This window comes from Esox lucius, chromosome 9, assembly GCF_011004845.1.
Source record: "Esox lucius isolate fEsoLuc1 chromosome 9, fEsoLuc1.pri, whole genome shotgun sequence".
Classification (NCBI taxonomy): domain Eukaryota; kingdom Metazoa; phylum Chordata; class Actinopteri; order Esociformes; family Esocidae; genus Esox; species Esox lucius.
The window spans coordinates 16,733,499-16,753,965 of NC_047577.1; the positions used below are offsets into that span (position 1 = coordinate 16,733,499).

Consider the following 20,467-nt stretch of genomic DNA (forward strand, 5'->3'; position numbering starts at 1 on the left):
TCTTTTTTTTTTCTGGTCCAAAGAAAGGTATTGTTAATTGGAGTAAAAACATGCAGGAGTGACATAGTGGTCAGGTAGCCAGAGGCAACAGGGGTGGTGTCCCAATAGGCACCTTGTTAACTACCAAGGGAACAGCTTAGTACAGCACTTCATAGGAATCAGAGTGCCATTTGGGAAGTGGACAGAATGATTAACGATTAGCCATTAGCTGCTGGGTCTTTTTCCAATTACTGTTCAGCCTTAATGAATAGTTTTTGTTTGTTTTGCTCAACTCTCAGACACCCAATTAGCTAGGCTTTGTAACGGGAGCAAGGAGAATGACGAGGAGAGCGAGTTAGTTGAATGAGGAGAACGAAACAGATAGTTGAAATCCTTTTGTTTGCTTTTAGGGGCCGAGGAGCCCCAAAGCTGAGGAGGGCCCGGGCTGAGGAGGGCCCAGGCTGAGTGGGGCTGCAGGTTTGACGGCATTAAAGACCAGAATCAAAGCGTCTTTTAAAGCAGTCCGCTTGGCCACGGTCTACCAAGCCAAATATGTCGACGTGAATTACAAGGGGGTTTACAAATGTGATGGATCTCGATCTACTCTTTGTCGTGCCAGTCTTCTGTATAGTTTGGACTTCCTTGTCTGGGGTTACAGCTGTGACAGTGCGTCCCTGGCTGTTTGAGTGTGACAGTGTGTCACTGTGAATGTAATTAGGTTTTTAACAATGCCAGCAAAGTATGCCATCACTGCATTATTTGCGGCAGTGGGAGTGTCCCTGGCCAGCAACGTTGACCTCACCACCGCTGTCCTCACACTGGCGAAAGACATAGAAAATTACATTCGGGACAGCCTCTTCTCTTGCTGTTTGTTCGAATCAAACAAAACGAGAACAGAGGAAGTGTTTGACGTGCACACAAACCGACTGAGACACACACACACACACACACACACAGAGGAACGTTGGCTCTGACACAACACTAAAAGAACAGAAATCAATTTGTTCTCTCTTTCCACCGCACAAACAGCCGCTCCTGTTCAACATCTGGTTGTGTTATTTATCGGGCTTGTCCAGAGACGTAGCATCCCTCTCGCATTCATAATTCAAAAGCGTCTCTCTGGTCCGTGTTCACACTCTCTCTACAAGCCGGCGAATCCACTGCCGTGCCTCGCTATTATTTCCACGCCTTTGATCTCCTTTGTAACTGAACGCGGGCAACGGGTGCCGTCTGAAATCGGATCACTTATTTGAAGAAGATAATTAAAATGTCTTCAGTGTCTCCGCCCCCCACACCTACCCCCCCCCCCCCCCCCCCCCCCCCCCCCGTTCCTGCACCTTGGTCTCTGTAACGTCTGTGGTGATGGGAAATAGTATCCCTCTCACAGGCTGTCTGAGAAAGACTAGAACATTGTTCGCAGCTGGTTGCCGTCGGGCCAGAGTACCCGGGCACGTTTGTGGTTGGATTAGTCAATCAATCGATGAAATGCATTTTTTCTTTAAACATGAACTTTACATCAGCGGATGCCCAGTCTGAAGCCCAAAAGAGCCAGCAGTAAGATGCTGAAGCACAGGGGTTAGGTTGAACTCCCTAGATAGACAGTTACCTATGAAGAGACCTTGACAGGAGCCGGGCTCCCCAACTTGCCTAAAAGACAAGACATTCTGACAGCGGGCTCCGAACAATGCCTCGGATCCCGTTTATGGAGTTGAGCCTGTACATTTTTTTGCTGGAACATTGTTATAGCCAACTGAGTTAAAGAGAATTTGTTCCCACTGTGATGAGTGATGCTGCCTGCCCCATTCTACTACAGTGGGGACATGTCTGTCTGTGACAGAATGCTCTTTAGATAGCATTGATTTCTTTAGTCATCCATGGATTTGTGTTCACAGATTTGTGTTTGTGTACAAACACCAAATCTGCTAGGGCTTTGAGCGGAATAGAATATAATTTTATAAAGGAGCTGGGAAATAGACAGAAATCCATACAGCGATACATCGACTCAGTTGTTCCAATGACAATAAAAGGACATTATGTTTATAACAATGTGCTTATTGTTAGATTTTGTTCTATTAATTTTTTTGGGGGGTGGGCAGCTGTCTGTCAGTCATTCAAAATGACACATCATTGTCTCTCATGCATGACAGAGCTGGGTATTTTCTTTCTCCGTCATCTCCATTTGGGCCCCCGCAGATCTGCTTTCGCAGTGACTCGCTCTGTGATGATTTCTGCTCCACTGCACCAGTGGTTCTGGAGCCTGTAAAGTGTGATGGCCCTGGCGATGTGTCTGAATGTTGTTTTTTTAGCTTTCGGGAGCTTTTCTTTGCGTCAGCCTTTCCCTGGCTAGTCCACGAGGACCTTGCAGAGGAGTAAGATGGCTCATTGCATGTTAGATGGAATTTTGAGCATAATTTACATTGAGGTTTGAGCAATTTATACTCAACTTCACTAGAAAAAAACAAATGTTTGTGTCCATATAATGTTTAGTTAATCAAAACTCAATTGCATTAAATATATGTGTTTGTTATACATAATAAAGACCTATAACAAAAACAATCGAAATAGTATAAGATAATGTCCGTGCCATCATTATGAAGCAAATTCATGGTTGCCTTTCAACAGATGAACGCTGGATGTCGCTGGTGCAACTCAGTCTCTGATTTAAGTCGCTGTCCATGGTCCTCAAGGGGATAGTGGCAGCTGTAACAGGGAGCCTGAATTTCTCAGCCGCTGGATAGGCTACCCGCTTGTCCTTTATTTTAAAAAACATAGGATTATCAATGTAACGAATTCCTTTGAATATATTATTTTATTCGTATTGAAGAAGAAGAAGAATATGCACTTTAATACACGTTCAAATATAAATGACAAAGCAAGGCACAGTAACTCATTTTTGATTGACGGTAACTCAATTATTCCCCGAGGCAGCCAAACTGATTTAATTTATTTAAATGTTCCGGGTGGCACAATATTGCCCTAGTAGAAACCGTAAATGGCGCTATGACGAAATGACAAACGCACTGCATTTTGTCAAGCATTCCGCGCCAGATCCCGAAAAGCACTCGTGGAGAGAGCAGCTTGAGAAACAGCACCAGTGGATACGAAAGGACAACTGGTCTTACCGTATCACTTCGTTTCTTTCATCTGAGTGTGAAGGCACCCTCCGTCTCTGACAGTCCAGCACTACTTCAGAGATCTTGGAGACCACAAGTTACATGGATAACAATTCGGGCTATATATTTAATCTTATTTAATATCCGTTTTCAGGCATGCTAGTCGGATACCGCGCAACAACCAGACCTCATCGTTACCAATTATCTGCAGACGCTAAAACTAGATTATTAAATGTAATGGCTGAAGAGACAAGTTGTAGGATAAAAAACTCACTTCATTTGAATAAGTGATTCCTCTGGTTTTGATAGATGTGGCCAACTGCGCGTCGATTTAACTCATGGATGGGCTACGATCCCACTTTTGAATATTTTTCCGGAGTGTTGTCCACGCTCTATCGACCGTTGAAGCCCTGAAACGCGGGCGGCATACCGTATGTTTCAACCCAAAATTGCGAAGTTAATGATGTCGTGGGTCGCTAGTTTAGTTGTGTGTTTTGGGAAATGATTACTGGCAACTGCGACGGTACAATAATGGTTAGAAGATGCCTTGTGACGTTCAAACCGTTCAGGTAAGAGACGAACCTACTATGTACTGTCTAGACGTTATTATTCGTATGTTCTACCCTGCACGTGTTAATTGTTGTCCTTTAATTTTATTTTTAATAGCTCAGCCTGTAATTGTTATTTAACCAACCTACATTAACTGTCATTTAACCCAGGTTGTTCATTTCTTGAATGACCAGCATATTTTTGTAGGTTAGGCACCTAATCCCTGACATTATTGTATTGCAATTAACGGATGATCTGGCAGCACCTGGTGCTTGGAAGGTCTGTTACCCGATGAAAGTGAGCGTTACTTTCTCTCTGCTAACTGAATTTGAAGGCGATTCTACAGAAGGTAGCCTTCCTTGCTACAGTAGGCCCACATACCATCTGGGCTGATCTGTACATGATCCACTAAAGGATGATGTATGCATTGTGTATATTATGGAGAGTGTTTTGCGCCCACCTGTGTGTTTGTGTGTGTATATGTATGTATGTGTGTGTGTATTTATATATATACATATATACATATATATATATATGGTGCATATATTCTATGTATATATACGGTACCAGTCAAAAGTTTGGATACACCTGCTCATTCAAGATTATTTCATTAGTTTGACTATTTTCCAGATTGTATAATAATAGAGAAGACACCAAAACTATGAAATAACACACATGGAATCATGTTGTAAGCAAAAAAAGTGTTGAACAGATTTAAAATACATTTCATATTGTAGATACGTTAAGTAGCCACCCTTTGTGTTTATGTTCGTGACACTTACCACACTCTTTGCGTTCTGTAAACTAGCGTCATGGATTTTGATCTGTTGAACACCTTTTTGCTTACTACATGATTCCATATGTGTTCTTTCAAAGTTTCGATGTATTCACCATTATTCTTGTGTAAGTAAAGAAAAACCCCTTGAAGGAGTTGTTGTGTCCAAACTTGACTGGGACAGTCAAGTATGTATGTGTGTGTGTGTGTGCGTGTATTTATCTGTGTGTGTATCTGTGTGTGTGTGTGTGTGTGCATGCGTGTTTATATGCTTATGTGACAACACCAGCTGTTTTTCCCAACCTGACACAGTAACCAGATTAAGTTAGATATTACAGTCCAGTGTTCACAGCTGGGTCCACGGTGGCGGATCACTGCATGAAAACAGTAAAAACAGAATTGCATAATCAGCCGAGCGAGATAAGATTACCTGAGATGCTTATCGCTTGGTTGGCTTCATTATCCTGGCTGCGTTCCAAATCATACCCTACTCCCTATGCAGTGTCCTTCCCTGGACCGGGGTAGTGCACTACATACGCAGAACTAGTCATCCATCACGCTCCACTGGCCCTGTGCGGTGCAGGATTGTCACCATTGACTGCCTTGCCTCCCTAAGGGGTTAACATTTATCTAGATGAGGGATGGGCAGACTGGCAGGTCGGTTCATGCATGTCTGTTTGAAGCTGTCTAACAACAAGGCAAAGATCTGAATCCTCTTGTTTCTATTTAATCTGTCTCTACTCCAGGTCTAGATAGGCGCCCTTGAAGATTAGCTACCCTTGAAAATCTCATTCAGACTCCGTTCCGTAAAACACCAATTTGAGATAAAGCTTTTTGAATTCTCATCCGGATCAAACGTGCTGTTTCTAGGTTCAAACAGGTAGCCTACATTCTGAAAAACCAATCATTATACAGAGGGCAACCCTAACTGTCTTGTTCACATCAGTACCAATGAGGGCAAGCGAAAGAGGGCAGACGTTACCTCATTAATCGCAAAGAGTATTACAAAAAAAAATACACAAACACAGAGCCGCAAACCGAATAACCCAAGCGCCGGGTTCACTTCAATCAACCTGGGGGCTAGATCTGATAAGTGCAGCAAGCCAATTAGGAGATAGCGGATCTGTGCATCTGATCCAATTACCAGACCAAAGCATTTACTTTAAGCCTTTTAATTAGAGCGGAGTCAGGCAAGGCCCTGTGTATAATCCTCCCTGGTTATCATCTCTCTATCAGTCCCTTGATGAGGGTTTAAAATCGGGATGAACGATAAGAGGAAAGTGTGGAATGATGGCCTGTGAAAGAGGCCACAACACTGCGCTTTGACATCTCCCCTCAGAAGCCCACAGAATTTCGTGGAGTGCATCTCTGTGAAGAAGCGCAGTCATATACGCGCACAGTATATGCTCACACATGTATGTGCACGTCTCTCACACACACACACTCACTCGCACACACTCTCACACACACACACACACACAAAACCCAACAAAAAAACCATACTCAATATGGCCTGGTTCAGGATTAAAGAGCCGTAAAGGAGTCGAAAGTTCGGAGCAGCTCGTGAAGTTGACTGTTTCCCATGGATCCCTTCATGCCCTGGGTGAACTCCGCAAACCCGCCGCCCTCTGAACCTTGAGGGCAGCCTGGCTGAGAGCAATGTCCCTTCTACACGCGACCTTTGGAAAGGGACCCATTTAACAGCAGTGGGCCCCGGGGCCACGTGTCGTAACTCTCCCTTCTGGTTTACCCACCAGACGGTCATACAGAAATAATCCCAATCACAGGTAGCAGTGACGGATAATCATCCCACCTCCTCGGTTTTAATCGAGCGTCTCTCCCTCGCGTTGGAACCGCGTTGTTGGATTGAAATGTGTTTCAGGATTGGGCTCAGCCCTCCCCCCCGACGGAGACTGAATCATTCAGACATACAACACAGTATGTTGCAGCAGATGGCTTTAATATTTCAATATTTCACAATGTGCCGTGTTTCCATGAAAAACAGCGATGAAGGCGGTAATGAATGTCTCCCCGCTGTTTCGTCTGCCCGGGCTTATATTGTTGTGCTTTCACCGCCTCAGGTTATCGTCGTGTCATTATGTTCGCTGTCTAAATGATGGATCAAATGATAGATCATCCGTAAGTATTGCTTACCTAGGACTAGACTATTAAACAATACCTAAAGTAATATATACCTTGGCTAATATATATTACTTTATCTCCAAATGTATAAATGTATTCATCTTCCTTGTGTGGCTCATTTGTAAGAGCAACGACAGGATTGTTAGTTTAATTCCTATTGGAGACCAGTAAGAAACTCTTGCTTGTAGTGAAATGATAGAAACTCTTGGTTGTAGTTAACCATTTCCTGTAATATGTGTTTTTGGATTAGAGTATACCCTTAATTACTACATAAAAATGTAGGATGAATACTGTATATGGAACACGTTTTGAGTATTATAAAAACGGGAGATGTAAAGGTTTCCAATAAAAAGCAAAGACATTAGTGGTTAGGAGGGTCTAGAGGCTGTCAGCATGGGTTTAAATCCCACCTACTGCTCTTTCTGCAAAAACTGTTGTTAACCACTTCTCTGTCCAGGAAAACATAAAACGGTTTAGAAAGCTTACATTTCCCATTTTGGTAGTTGTCCCTTTCTCACTATACACCTATTTGTGTTGTGTTGCAAAGCAAAAGTCGAAGCATTCTGATGACTGACTGAAAATCATTGAATGCGTTTTGCGGAGATTCACACCCGTTCTATCCAGAGTCACTGTGATTTTGGTCTGCAAAACGTGTTGTCAACTCGCCTCCTACAGCAAATGAATGAAGCATCCAGTAATGACACTTAGAAAGATTACAGCCCTGGTGTATTGTCGGTCCGCTAGCATATACCCTACTCACCTTGGCCAGCTGCCAAACCAACCGATTCTTTCCTGACCAGATTATTCAGCGTTGTCAAACCCGCTGCTCCTTATCGCTGTCGGCAGCGCGGTTCTCCGTTGAACTGTGTGTTAAACGTGCGGCCACGTGACAGCGCAGTTTACTGTCAAAACTCTCCCAGAATCCAGCACTTTGGAGAAACTCAGCTCATTCGGCTCGAGTGTAACGCTATGAATAATTCAGTCGTCTCACCCGCCGCTGTGGGCCCTAGCTTTACACTGCTGGCACAGATACAAAGGTATACGGTATGCAGAAACAAAGGTATAGCGTATACAGAAGAAAGGTTATACGGTATACAGAAACAAGGGTATATGGTATACAGAGACAAAGGTATACGGCATACAGAGACAAAGGTATATGGTATACACAGACAAAGGTATACGGTATACAGAGACAAAGGTATATGGTATACAGAGACAAAGGTATATGGTATACAGAGACAAAGGTATACGGTATACAGAAACAAAGGTATACGGTATACATAGACAAAGGCATATGGTTTACCACAAGTATTGCATTAGTTGCCACTCTGTACAACAACAGCAGTCTGTAATAAAGCACAACAATGTGCTTTCTCTGTGAATACAGAAGAGGAGGCGTATCTGGCTGTGCAAAGCACGCTGAATTGCAAATTGGAAAGTAGTGGTGGAAACGGTTGTTGATATTGTAGCCTACTTACAAGCGGTGTCAGGGGAGAGGAAAATACGAGTTCAGTATTTGGCCTGCGAGAGGCTTTACTTTTGACTTTGGCTTCCTTGGATTATTTCCCTTCTCTCTCCTCTCCACCTGAACCAGTCATTTACCCCCTGGGGGGGCGGAAGCAGGAAGCCGCCTCTCTCCATCTGAGGTGCGTGACGCGTTTTGTGAGTTATTGGCGCATTGGGATGAGCTCCTGGTCCCCTAATTGGGGGATCGGGGGAGATTTGGATCTGTGCCTGTGAACTGCGGGCTGGAGATGGGATCTAATATGGCCCCTGACATTTTGACTTCCCTCCACAGGGCCTGTGTTTCCTACTGTTCAGAACTGTACTGCGCTGCTCGTCCTCCCTTCTGACTGACTCCCTCTTCTCTCCCTCCCCCCTCCGACACATCCTTCTCTTCTAAACAATCGTTTACCCTGTGTCCTCCCACACCCTTTCATTGCTCTTCCTCCCGCTCTCTCGCCTTCTCACACCTCTTGTCTCCCCCCCCCCCACTCCATTCTCTTCCTGCCGTCCGTCCATCCAGGATATTCGTGGTGGGGATCGGCTTCTTCAGCCTGTGTTTTCTAATGACCTCCCTGGGGGGACAGTTCTCAGCCAAGAGGCTCGGGGACTCACCCTTTACCATCCGGACAGAAGGTAGAGACACTCTCAACTTGTGTTTTCTCTGTGTGTGTGTGTGTGTGTGTCTTTGGCCCCAGCTAAGTTGAGCCCTGGGGCTTCTGTCTACCGGGGCTTCTCCAGTCAATGGGAACTGTGTAGCGTGTGGTAATACGACACACGGAAACACCATTAATCCAACCCTGTTACACAACACAGGAAAGGGGCTGTAGTCCTGTATGTGGAGTGTACTGTAACGCGGTTTGCTGCCTAGCATCTGAGGTAGCGTTGGTGTGCTTGGCACCTGTACAGCCTCTAGACGGGCTGGTTCTCATCAACGTTTACCCGCGCATATACAGTAGCAATTTAGCGTAATTTTACAGAGGCTGTGAAAGCTGTGAAAGCTGCATCTCACCACAGAATTGGTCACTGGCTGACTGAAGAAACCATGCCCTCAAACTGGGGCCCTGGGCCAATGATAGAACGGGGAAATGCTGTATCTAATCCCCCCACTCTCCTACTCAACAAGGTGTGAACTGTGTAATCAGGGTCAGGTCCTTTCTGGCCAGCAGCTGTCCCACCCTCTGCCTGAGTAAAAATAAGAGGCGATTTGGGTCCTTTAGCCGCGGATGAACAACTCATAATGGAGGATAAGCTGACGTAAAGCCCTTGTAACTCTGAGAGGATATTGTAGGATGGAGATGAGTGGTGTTTGCGTGCCTGTTTGTGAGAGATTGTGTGTGTGTGTGTGTGTGTATGTGTGAGTGTGTGTGTGAGTGAGCACACTTGATTAATTAACCAGTGATGCTTGGATGTCTGGGGAGGCATCTGGACTGAGCTCATTAAGAATTGCAGATTGACCGACCTAGAAGTTTCCCACAGGACTGTGTGTGTGTTTGTGTGTGTGTGCGTGTGTGAGAGAGAGAGAGACAGAGAGATGAATTGGCAGAAAGTTGGCGCTGTAGTGGGGCGACAGCAGCAATGTGGGACAAGATTGGTACCAGTGAGACAGAGAGCTGTTTCCATTTGCCCTCTCTGAATCAGCCCTGTGGAAACAAGTGGCCCTTTCTAGTCTCTCAAAAACACACACTTTGTGTTTTTTAAATATTTTATATTTATTGGACAGGAAAATGGTGAAAGTTACAGGAAGGTGGGTTAGAAGCCATGCAGCAGGAGTACATGTGTGCCGGAGGCGGCTTAGACCTCTGGACCACGCTTGACCACAATGTTGAAACACAACAAATTCCTCTCGGAAATACAATTTACAATCAAAAGTCAAACGTAAATGGCAGTTGGTTATGTCGATTTATTCAATTGCAAAGGAGCAAGTCAACAGCACGTCAGAATCAAGAAGATACACTAACTGCAGGATGGGTGGCTCTCAGTCTTATGGTTACAGGGGCCTTATATACAGTGGATTTATAAGACGTCTACACACCCCTGTTAAAATGCCAGGTTCTTGTGATGACCTATAATGTGAACAATTCAATTGAAAAACAAACTGAAATCTTCGAGGGGGAATAATGAAAAATAAAAACCAATAACCTGGTTGCATAAGTGTGCACACCCTCTTATAACTGGGGATGTGGCTGTGTTCAGAATTAACCAATCACATTCAAACTAATGTTAAATAGAAGTCATTACACTCCTGCCATCATTTAAGTGACGCTGATTAATCACAAATAAAGTTCAGCTGTTCTAGTAGGATTTTTCTTAGTTGCATCTCAGAGCAAAAGCCATGGTCCGCAGAGAGCTTCCAAAGCATCAGAGGGATCTCATTATTGAAAGATATCAGTCAGCAGAAAGGTACAAAATAATTTCAAAAGCATTAGATATACCATGGAACACAGTGAAGACAGTCATCATCAAGTGGAGAAAATATAGGACATTACCAAGAACTGGACGTCCCTCCAAAATTGATGAAAAGACGAGAAGAAAACTGGTCAGAGAGGCTTTCAAGAGGCCTACAGCAACATTAAAGGAACTGCAGGAATTTCTGGCAAGAACTGGCTATGTGCTACATATGACAATTATCTCTCATATTCTTCATATGAATGGGATATGGGGTAGGGTGGCAGAAAAACATCCAAGCCTGGCTGAAGTTTGCAAAAACAAAGTCTCCCAAAAGCACATGGGAAAATGTGTTATGGTCTGGTGAAACCAAGGTAGGCCATAATTCCAAAAAGGTAAGTTTGGTGCAAAAACAACACTGAACAAGTAGCATCATGCTTTGGGGCTGTTTTTCTTCAGCTGGGCCTTAGTCAGGGTGTAAGGAATTATGAACAGTTCCAAATACCAGGCAATTGTAGCACAAAACCTTAAGGCATCTGATAGAAAGATGAAGATGAAGAAGTTCTTCACCTTTCAGCCCAAAAACAACCCAAAACACACTTCCAAATCCACAAAAGTATGGCTTCACCAGAAGAAGATTAACGTTTTGGAATGGCCCAGCCAGAGCCCAGACCTGAATCCAACTGAACATCTGTGGGGTGATCCTAAGAGGGCGGTGCACAGGAGATATCCTTGCAATCTGACAGATTTGGAGCGCTTTTACAAAGAAGAGTGGGCAAATATTGCCATGTCAAGATGTGCCATGCTAATAGACTCCTACCCAAAAAGACTGAGTGCTGTAATAAAATCAAAAGGGGCTTCAACAAAGTATTAGTTTAAGGGTGTGCACACTCATGCAACCAGGTTATTATGAGTTATTTATTTTTCATTTTCCCCCCTCAAAGATTTGTTTGTTTTTAATTGAATTGTTCATGATATAGGTCACATTAAAGGTGTAAAAAGTAATTTTACATCACAAGAACCTGGCCTTTTAACAGTCGTGTGTAGACTTCTTATATCCACTCAATGTAGCCCTTAATTAGGCTTTTGTAAAAATTAGGGGGTATGGGACACCCCAAAATCATGATCTCAACAATAACACATGGCGTTTCTAGTGAGATGAAGTTCCAGTGTTTCAGACTAGTTATTACTACCCTTTCCTGTTCAGAAAAGACAAAATCAGAAACAACTCCTGCGTCTCCTGCATTACGCTGAGAGTCACCTGGGGTATACAGGTCTGCATGCTGGCAGGGGTTTATGGGAACTTCTCTACCCATGTGTTGTTACACCAATAGCATCTCCTCTCCGCCTCAACGGATTATCTCTTTACACAGCGGGCCTCTTGCTCACCTCTACTACAATACGCTCAGTGAGTCAACCCGCCCTCTGTGTTGAAGACGGTGAGGAGAACCAGGTGAATGAGGAAACGGATGACAGATGCACACAATATGGAATTTCTGTAGACTATGAACGGTTGTAGGTCAGCCCCCCAAAAACGAATGGGACAGGTAGGCAAAAAATAAAACATTGTCAGTTTTTTCTTATATGACATTATTTTTAGTAATTCGTAATAAAGACAAAATGCCCGGGATCTAACGTGCAATTGGGTAACCCAGGAGAGTCATTATGAAAAAGAGCCCACAAAAAGAAGAGTGCATTTTAACACGTAAATGTCGTTTTACTAACACCAGCGAAGGTCAGCGCTTGTGACATGCTGGTCCACTGTGGTCTCTGGTCTGTAGCTGCAGCTAGCCTTCTGGGCTTCACAGGGAACTCGAAATCCGGGGGGAGACGACGACGACAAAATCCATCTATGTACCGTGCTCTTAACAATTGCTACTGTAAGTGGCTCTGGATAAGAGTAACTGCTAAAGAATATAACGGCAGCAAACAAAATTCAGAGAAAGAAGCAATATTCTATGATCAAAGGGTTTCTGGCCTGCAGTTGACGCTAACAAGGCAACTGATTGTTTTGCCCTAACCGGCATGTTTCACTTCCAGTGGGTTTGGTTGGAGCTCACTGATCATCTATCGTTTCCCCAGTAGAACAGAGCCCCGCTCCCCGAGTCCCTGTCTGTGGACCAAACAGCGCCCGATCCTCTGATAGTGCACTACTTTTCAACAGGATGGTCAAGAGTAGTGCATTCTGTCAAGAAAATTAGGGTTGCATTTGGGACGGGACCTTTTCTCAATGTTTATGTAACAGCGACTGTGGAGATAGAGAGGCCCCTGGCTGACAAGGCATAACCGTGGCTGTTTAACTAAATAGTCTGTTGAGAGCTGCAGCACAGAGGACAGTAGTTATAGACCAGGACATTGTTCAGTGTTGTTCTCTCTGTAGCCACTCGTAATCGCACACTGCAAGGCTTCACAGATTATTCTGGTGTCTCGGTCCTACTCGAATCTGTCCACGAGAGATGAGTGGAGCAATGGCTATGTGGCTTTGCCTTGTCTAAGTAAAGTGAGGATGACCAAAGAACTGTGGTCCACTAGCTGCGAGCAGTGTCATTATAGTCTGTAACGCACAAAGAAAGCGTAGCCCGATTTGAAGGCCATGCATGGGGGTGAACAGTCATACGGAAACGTTCAGAAACCCACAATCAGAAACCGCTGTCACGACGTGGATGTGTTATCGATCCCTGGATGGAAATCACTGTCAACAACGTGGGGATCGGCACACAATTCCACTCGCCCCTCCGCTCTCTCTATGTTCCGTGAACGTTGTATTTAACGTTGCCATCACCTGTCCCTCCGGTGCATCAACCCATCAGCGCCTGTCAAGCAAATCTAGCATGACACTCTCCAGCCAAATCCAACACCGGCAGTGCAGTCACAGAGGGGGAGCTCCTGGGGTGGAGCACGTCCCGATTGGCTTCAGGGACGTCGGGCACTTTCGTATGCTGCATTCTTGAGTTGCAATGAAGTTCATTGGTAAGTGAGGCATTCTGGAGGGATTCGTTTGACGGCTGAGGTTAGCTTCACTCTGAAGATCCGCGGGCGACATAGTGTTGTCTGTCCGAACCGGGTCAAATGCAAATATAAGGGAACGTTGAGTCACCTGCTTATTGTGAGCGGTTACCATCCTGTTTGGAAAACAGTTGTGATGTGTTCTATAAATAAAATGGCTGCTGAGCAAAGAGCAAAAGTTGTTCCTCCCAGTTGAATACGTTTACTTTGATGTGACCACAGTACACCTATTGGCCCCGTCTGGTCCCTGTAAGCCCAGCCAATTCACAGTCCCAGAGGGTGCTTACTACTGACACAAATATATCCTCTCTCAGCAGGACAGCAGTCATAAGAAATGTCTCCCCTCTCACTCTAAACAACGCATCTTTATGCCAAACATTATCTCACATTCATTCCGTACTAGCAAGGTGACTGAAGCTTTACGGCTGGCTCAATTACCTTGTCCGCAGTACAACCTGCAATCCGGCTTTTTCCACAGGTTCCTCGCTCATTGCTGCTACCCCCCCCCCCCCCCGCCCCCAGGTTTTCTGATATCATAGTATTCACTGTAGGACCCCAGATACATTGACATCATTCACAGAATCCAGGCCTCTGACGGCTGATGGGGCGAATCTGCCTCCACCACATTGTATCGTGTTTTTAGAGAAGAGAAGGGGGAAAGAAATATCCGTTCTTGTTTGTTGTTACTGGTCCAGGCTGATAACGGCCAGGAGCGTACCTACTGAGCCATAACTCAGATTAGTAGCTCTCCCCAGCTACTCCCCTCCTCCTCTTCTCGTTCTTCTTCTCTCCCTTCCTCTCTATCCCTTGGAGATGAATACATTTATCAAGTGCTCGAAATGAGACTGAATAATGATTGCGAGGCCAACCGCTAGTGCTGAAGCGTTACCACCTTTTCTGTTATTTTCTTCCCTTCCCTCTCTTTCCTTCATCATGTCGTCAGTTGTCGAAGATGTTCACCAGGTGCCACCACAGCGAGCGGGGCGATCATTGCCTTTGTATGAGCGTGACAGGGGGGATAGCTTTGAGGCGAGAGCAATTAATTTGTTTGACGCGAAAGAACAAAGGAAAAAGGTAAATAATGTAAGCCAGCAGTTGAACCAGTCCCGTTATCTTCTAAAGCTGCGCAGCTGGCTCCCAAACAAGGGAGGCTCTCTGTTTCAGGGGTTCGAATGCGCCCACTCAGTGCAAGGCAGTTTCAGCCGTAACCCCTCTCATTTAGCTTCGCTGCAACCACACACTTACGGATCGAGCCGCAACTCACAGATAAAGCAGACAAAGAGGTTATGTTAGCGAAAACAGAAACGCTACTATACAGTATTTATTCACAGTATACTCGCTGAGACTCTGAGATACGCTGTAGGCGGGTGCTAACACTAAGATACAGCTGAGATACTGCATGCTGAAATGTTAGCATCTAAGATATTAATGCTAGGATGTTGGCACCTGAGATAACATGCTGTTAGTGCCTGAGATACTGTATGTGTGTGAAAAGTACATTTGATACTGTATGCTATAATCTTAGCCCCTAAGATACCATATGCCAAGATGTTAGCATTTGAGATACGGTATGCATGATGTTAGAGCCTAGTAGATCCTATGCAAAAAAAAATGTATACAGAATAGTATGATACATTATGACTTAGAGACCCCAAAATGCAAGTGCATTTTGGAACTCTAACTGCAGGACGTTTTGGCTAATCTTTCTTGTTGCTCATCAAATCTTTGGCCCTGTTGTTTCTTTTTACCTGTGAGTTCTGTTTTTCCCCATGTTGATAGATGACAAGTAGATTTAAGTGTTACCTCATTTGTATACTCCAATAGGCCATGTAAGGTCAAAATATGTTTCCTTAAGACCAATATATATATATGAATCGTTTGTGCTGCACATAATTTAGTCAGATATAAATTTGAGAAATCAGTTACGTTTTCTTCGGGCAATTGTATTTGTTTATATTATATTATATATTTTTCCCTTATTTCTGAACACAAAATATGCAGTGCCTTAAGAAAATATTTCTCCATATATTGTTGTGTAGACTTAATTTATGATGGATTACACTATTTGCCACCAATATACACAATATCCCATAAAGAAATTCAACTTGTTGTTGATCCACTACATTTTCAATTTAAATACAATCCTGGCCTGTCTCGCAATCCTTGCAGCTGAGAAGCATTCCCATAGCGTGATGCTCCCACTTCCATGCTTCACCTTGGGTATAATCCTTGCAGCTGAGAAGCATTCCCTTAGCATGATGCTCCCACTTCCATGCTTCACCTTGGGTATAATCCTTGCAGCTGAGAAGCATTCCCATAGCAGGATGTTCCCACTTCCATGCTTCACCTAAGGTATAATATTAGACAGGTGATGAGCGACACCTAACCTTTTTTCTGATTTAGTTGGCATTTTGGCCTTATAGTTTGATGTTGGTCTCATTAGACTAGAAAAGTCATGTTAAAACTTAAATTTTTTGTGCCCATAGAGCCGTTCATTTTGGAGTTGGCCATATAATATAATAAACAAAAGTCTTATCAGATTTCAGATATCAATACTATTTCATGCAATGGATTCTTTGTAATGTCCAATCAGCACAAAAGTGTAACATTTGCTATTAAAGATATGAAACCGTAATTTGATGTGTGTAGGACAGAAACGGACGTTGTGTGCATTTCGTTTGCTTGAATTGCCTTGTGCATCAGCCAAGCTGTTTGAGATTGTCACTTGCAACTTGCATCTGCTACAGAAATTGAATCCAAATTGTTCTGCGTGACAGATGTTGGTAAGTGGCATTGAGCCGGAGTAGGAGTCTGTCGTGTTTCTGTCGTGTGAGGCAGCTTGATGTACTAGTACACCCTCTGGACAGGATGCTGGTATATCACAGAGCCTCCCACCCAATCAATCTCCTTAATGCTACGTGCCAGGCAGAAACACATCCCATTTCTACAGTATGACAAGACTGAGGTTTGAACCCCCAACCCTCCAATCTCATAGCAGACACTCAAGCTACAAGGCCAGTGAGTTGGTTGTTGAGATGTTTGCTTCGGCTATATTCCTGGACTTTGGGCTCTCCAGAGCTATTTCAGGAAGCAGGAATTAACGAGGATGTGACTCGGGTGCTCCTCAGGGCAGCATGGGAGAAAAAGGGTGTGATCAAGACTACTCCTTCTGTAGCTGGGACTTCCTGCCTCCTGCTCTCACTACTAATTTCATCGTTAATACGCTACGTTCACACCAGGGAAAGATTTCTCTCTTTTAATCTCTTTGCTAGTCTCTTTCTCTCAATTTCTCTCACCTTCAGCATCTTTCCACCTTCATATCTCACGGTCCATCACCTTTCTGCCATATCTCTTCCTTTTATCGCCTGTACATCTATCTCACATCTGTTTCTAACGCTCTCTTGCACTGCTTCTCATTTCTTAGAAACTCTTCCCGCTGGGTGCCTACTGTCAGATAGTCATTTCACCAGGCGCACTGGCAGTCAAAGATGTTAGATTCACTGGTGTAGACGGAAAACACAAGTGCGCAGAGACGAGTATGAGTACTTGATGTATTGACCCCTGTCTCTATCTTTCTTCTGTAATGCGTTGTTTATCTTCTGTTAATTATGGGTTTCGCTGTTAAACTGGCGAATACCTATTGTAATTGTTCCGGTTAAATTATTTCCTTGGGAACCCATGAAATCTGAAACAGAATTTTCCATCATTTTGGATGTCCCGCCATTACGAATATGAGAAAACCGCTTCAAATGCTACTCCTATTGTACCACTAAAATCTTCCTGTAACTTGCTAGTTATGAAGTTATAATTGCATTGACTAGCCAGGGTGTCAGGAAACATGTCTGTCGACCAATAAACATTCAGGTGGGCGTGGTTTTGCACAAAAGTGCATATAAATCCGACACAACAGTCAAGTTATAGCATAAATGGATGTATAATTCCAAAGCAGAGTTTTGATGTAACATATGAAAGTAAATTCAGGCTGGCCACGGTGGTAGGCCACATGACTAGAAGACTACCGTGTTATCTGTTGATCCATGAAAAATCCCCCATGCCACATTTGGTGCACCTATGTACAACTGAAGCTGAATATATAGCTGAATGCTAAACCTGGCTTTAATTCCCGTTGACTCTTTTGTTAGCCTGGATGACGTAGAGAGCATCAACTCTGTAATTCTGGTGATGTCCAGTACTGGGCCGCTTAGTGCCGGCGAGCACGTGAGCGAACGCGCGCAGACACAAACACACACACACACACTTAAACTTCCCACTGCCAACTTGCTCTGCTGGCGACAATATCCTGGTTATGGCGCATCAGTCTGCACTGTAAGAATCTGTCGTAATGGGAAGAAATAAGATGTTGGTTCACCCAAGGCTGCGTATCGTTTTCTACCACTTCGCTGCTATTGGAGCAGGAGCCTTGGCTCAGAACGTGGGAGGCCCCATGCATACTGTGAAATGACACCCCCCCCCACTCAAAAACCAAACATGCTTTCAGGACACTACATAACTACACCAGCTATACAGGTTTAGAGGCCCAGTATATTTGCATAACTGACTTTGGACGGCCTAAGTTGTTGTGAAAACAACAACAACATATGTTGACAGCGTTTGAAGGGGATGCGTCTGATATGAAGGCAGCTGTTGTTTTTTTGCCTGCCGTCAACACCCCCCCCCCCCCCCCCAGCGTTTGGTGAGATGAGAGGGAGATGCCGTGTTGGGCGGAGGAGCAAGGTCAGCTCCGGGCGACAGTGAGCGTCTCCACACAGTACTTAGTGCAACGTCATGTACAAACGATCCATTTACTCTGGAGGTCTACACGCGGTCGCGGCCCAAATGGCACCCTGTTTCCTTTAAAGTGCCCACGACTAATGTGCGGTAAGGGCTCCGTTTGAGACGCGAGTCTGGAACTCGTTCGTCATCTGATAGATTGTCCCGGGTTGGTTGATTGGTTCTTTAATCCCTCCTTTCTGATTGATTTGTTTAATTTTCCTAATGGATTTAACTGAGTCGTTCCCCATTAGCAGACGCCTCTGTGGCTCCGATGAGTTTCAGGAGAGATTGCAGGGAATCTGGTTAACTCTGAATGCAGGTTCCTCACTTTGAATTCTCCTTCTTCCCATTCTTGGACATGCGTATGCACACACTTTAGTTTGTCTATCCTTGTGGGGATCGGAAATCCATGTAACCTTTCCCAAATCCTAACCTTTACCCAGGAGTTGGGCTGGGGCCCATCAGGGCTGGTTATGAGAATTCTACACACGACAACATCTGTCAAAAAGCTAATCAACAGATAGTATTTGGCAGCTTTGAATTACATTTTCTATTGTTCTGTTTTATTTATTGAGGCATGCCGCTGGTCATAAAAAAATCACAAGCGCACGCAACAAAAAACAGATTATTGAGTTGAGAATATATATAAATACAATGGCATGACAAACAATTAAAAAGTAACAAGAAAATAGAACTAGAGGTAATAATACATGTGTGTAATGTAATTGCAAGAATATTTCAGAATTTCTTTGAAAATGGGAAGAAGGATATACACTCCAAATTGCCTTATGGCTGTTGCCAAGGCAGAAGATAGACAAAGACGTTACATGGTAAGATGATATGTATCACTGGCCTAATGATAGCCAAGCTACCAAATGTCATTAGAATTGTTTCTCTCTTCTATTCATCATTTTTCTGGTTCACGGTGGTGCACTGTCTGGATGCTGGCATTATTTAAGTGGTGAGATGTTGTGCATAGCCGACTAGAGCGCCTTGTGTAAAGTGCTCTAATATGAGAAGTTAGAACTGAACTCTTAAGGCCATTGTGCTAACAGAAATAACAAGGTATAGGTTACAAAATAAATAGGGATCGTATAAACTCCCTGAAGCACTGATAACAAGCTAAATAATGGATATGTTTGTTAAGGCTTCGAACAGATCTGAACTAAATTTGTTACGTTAGCGCAGGGGTACCATAGCTTGTTGCTACGTTAGCGCAGGGGTACCATAGCTTGTTGCTACGTTAGCGCAGGGGTACCATAGCTTGTTGCTACGTTAGCGCAGGGGTACCATAGCTTGTTGCTACGTTAGCGCAGGGGTACCATAGCTTGTTGCTACGTTAGCGCAGGGGTACCTTAGCTTGGTCGGTTTGGGGTGATGGTGTTGCTGCTGTCACATTCTAAGGATGTAAGCCAGCACTTGACTTGGGATAAAATATGTACAGGAATGGATAAATCGCACATTAGACTATTTTCATGAAAATGTATGTGCTAATAAGGCTTGCCTAAAAATGAAAAATTAGAAGTACCGGAACGCCGTTTCGGCCCAAGTCGAGCGCTGATGTAAGCTTCTATTCTCTGTGCCCAAAGCACAGGCCAGAGTATTTGAGTAAAGGTAAACCTTCTGTACTCCAACTCATCACCCATTGAGGGTTCCTCTCGTGCATGTGACTTTCTCGCTCCACCTTTTTTTAAACATAATTTTCAACAAGCGCAACGTCTACTCTTGTAATTATTTAGGTCGCCATGTGCTTTTAAAGTAGGTTATCTGAGTAGATGCAGATTATTTAGGGTACCATTTGCGTTTGAAGTGGGCTGTCTGAGAAGAAGCGCTCAACATTTCAACAGCAAGTCGTAGGTTATGTCAGCATTTAGAAGGGCGATGAAGCAAACTGTTTAAACTGCTCTGCGCTGAACTCAAATTATGCTGCCCCTTCTCCAGAGCCACCACACTCATACTCTGGCTCAGGCCTGTTTGATTAATATAGGCTTTGTCGTCAGTGATCATTGATTCTCTTGCATTAGAGCTAGATTTCACGTATGTTCGGTGCATGAACTAAATGAGCAATGCTGTGATTCAGTGCTTTTTTTTTTTTAATCATTCTTTTTGATGCAATGTTTCGGAGGATATTTCCCTACTCAGACGGAATAGGGCCAATAGCCAGAGTTCAGCACTGGTTGTGACTGGGGTTTATAGGTGCAGTATGAGGTCAACCAGCCAATGTTGTTAGTCAACTACT

The 20,467-nt window shown here is 44.1% G+C and overlaps 1 protein-coding gene across 4 annotated transcripts in view; it reads left to right on the forward strand.

Moving 5' to 3' along the window:
• Positions 1-3,005: 3,005 nt before the first annotated feature.
• Positions 3,006-20,467, forward strand: part of LOC105021617 (alpha-1,6-mannosylglycoprotein 6-beta-N-acetylglucosaminyltransferase B) — a 121,046-nt gene continuing 103,584 nt past the window's right edge. For 3 of the 4 annotated variants that reach the window (XM_010889393.3, XM_020049871.2, XM_020049873.2), the window contains exons 1-2: positions 3,007-3,661; positions 8,585-8,697. In XM_010889393.3, coding sequence (XP_010887695.2) covers positions 3,594-3,661; positions 8,585-8,697 — 181 coding nt within the window. In that variant the 5' untranslated portion in view covers positions 3,007-3,593. Of the gene's footprint in view, positions 3,662-8,584; positions 8,698-20,467 lie in introns of all 4 variants that reach the window. The other variant, XM_020049872.2, reaches the window with a different exon arrangement.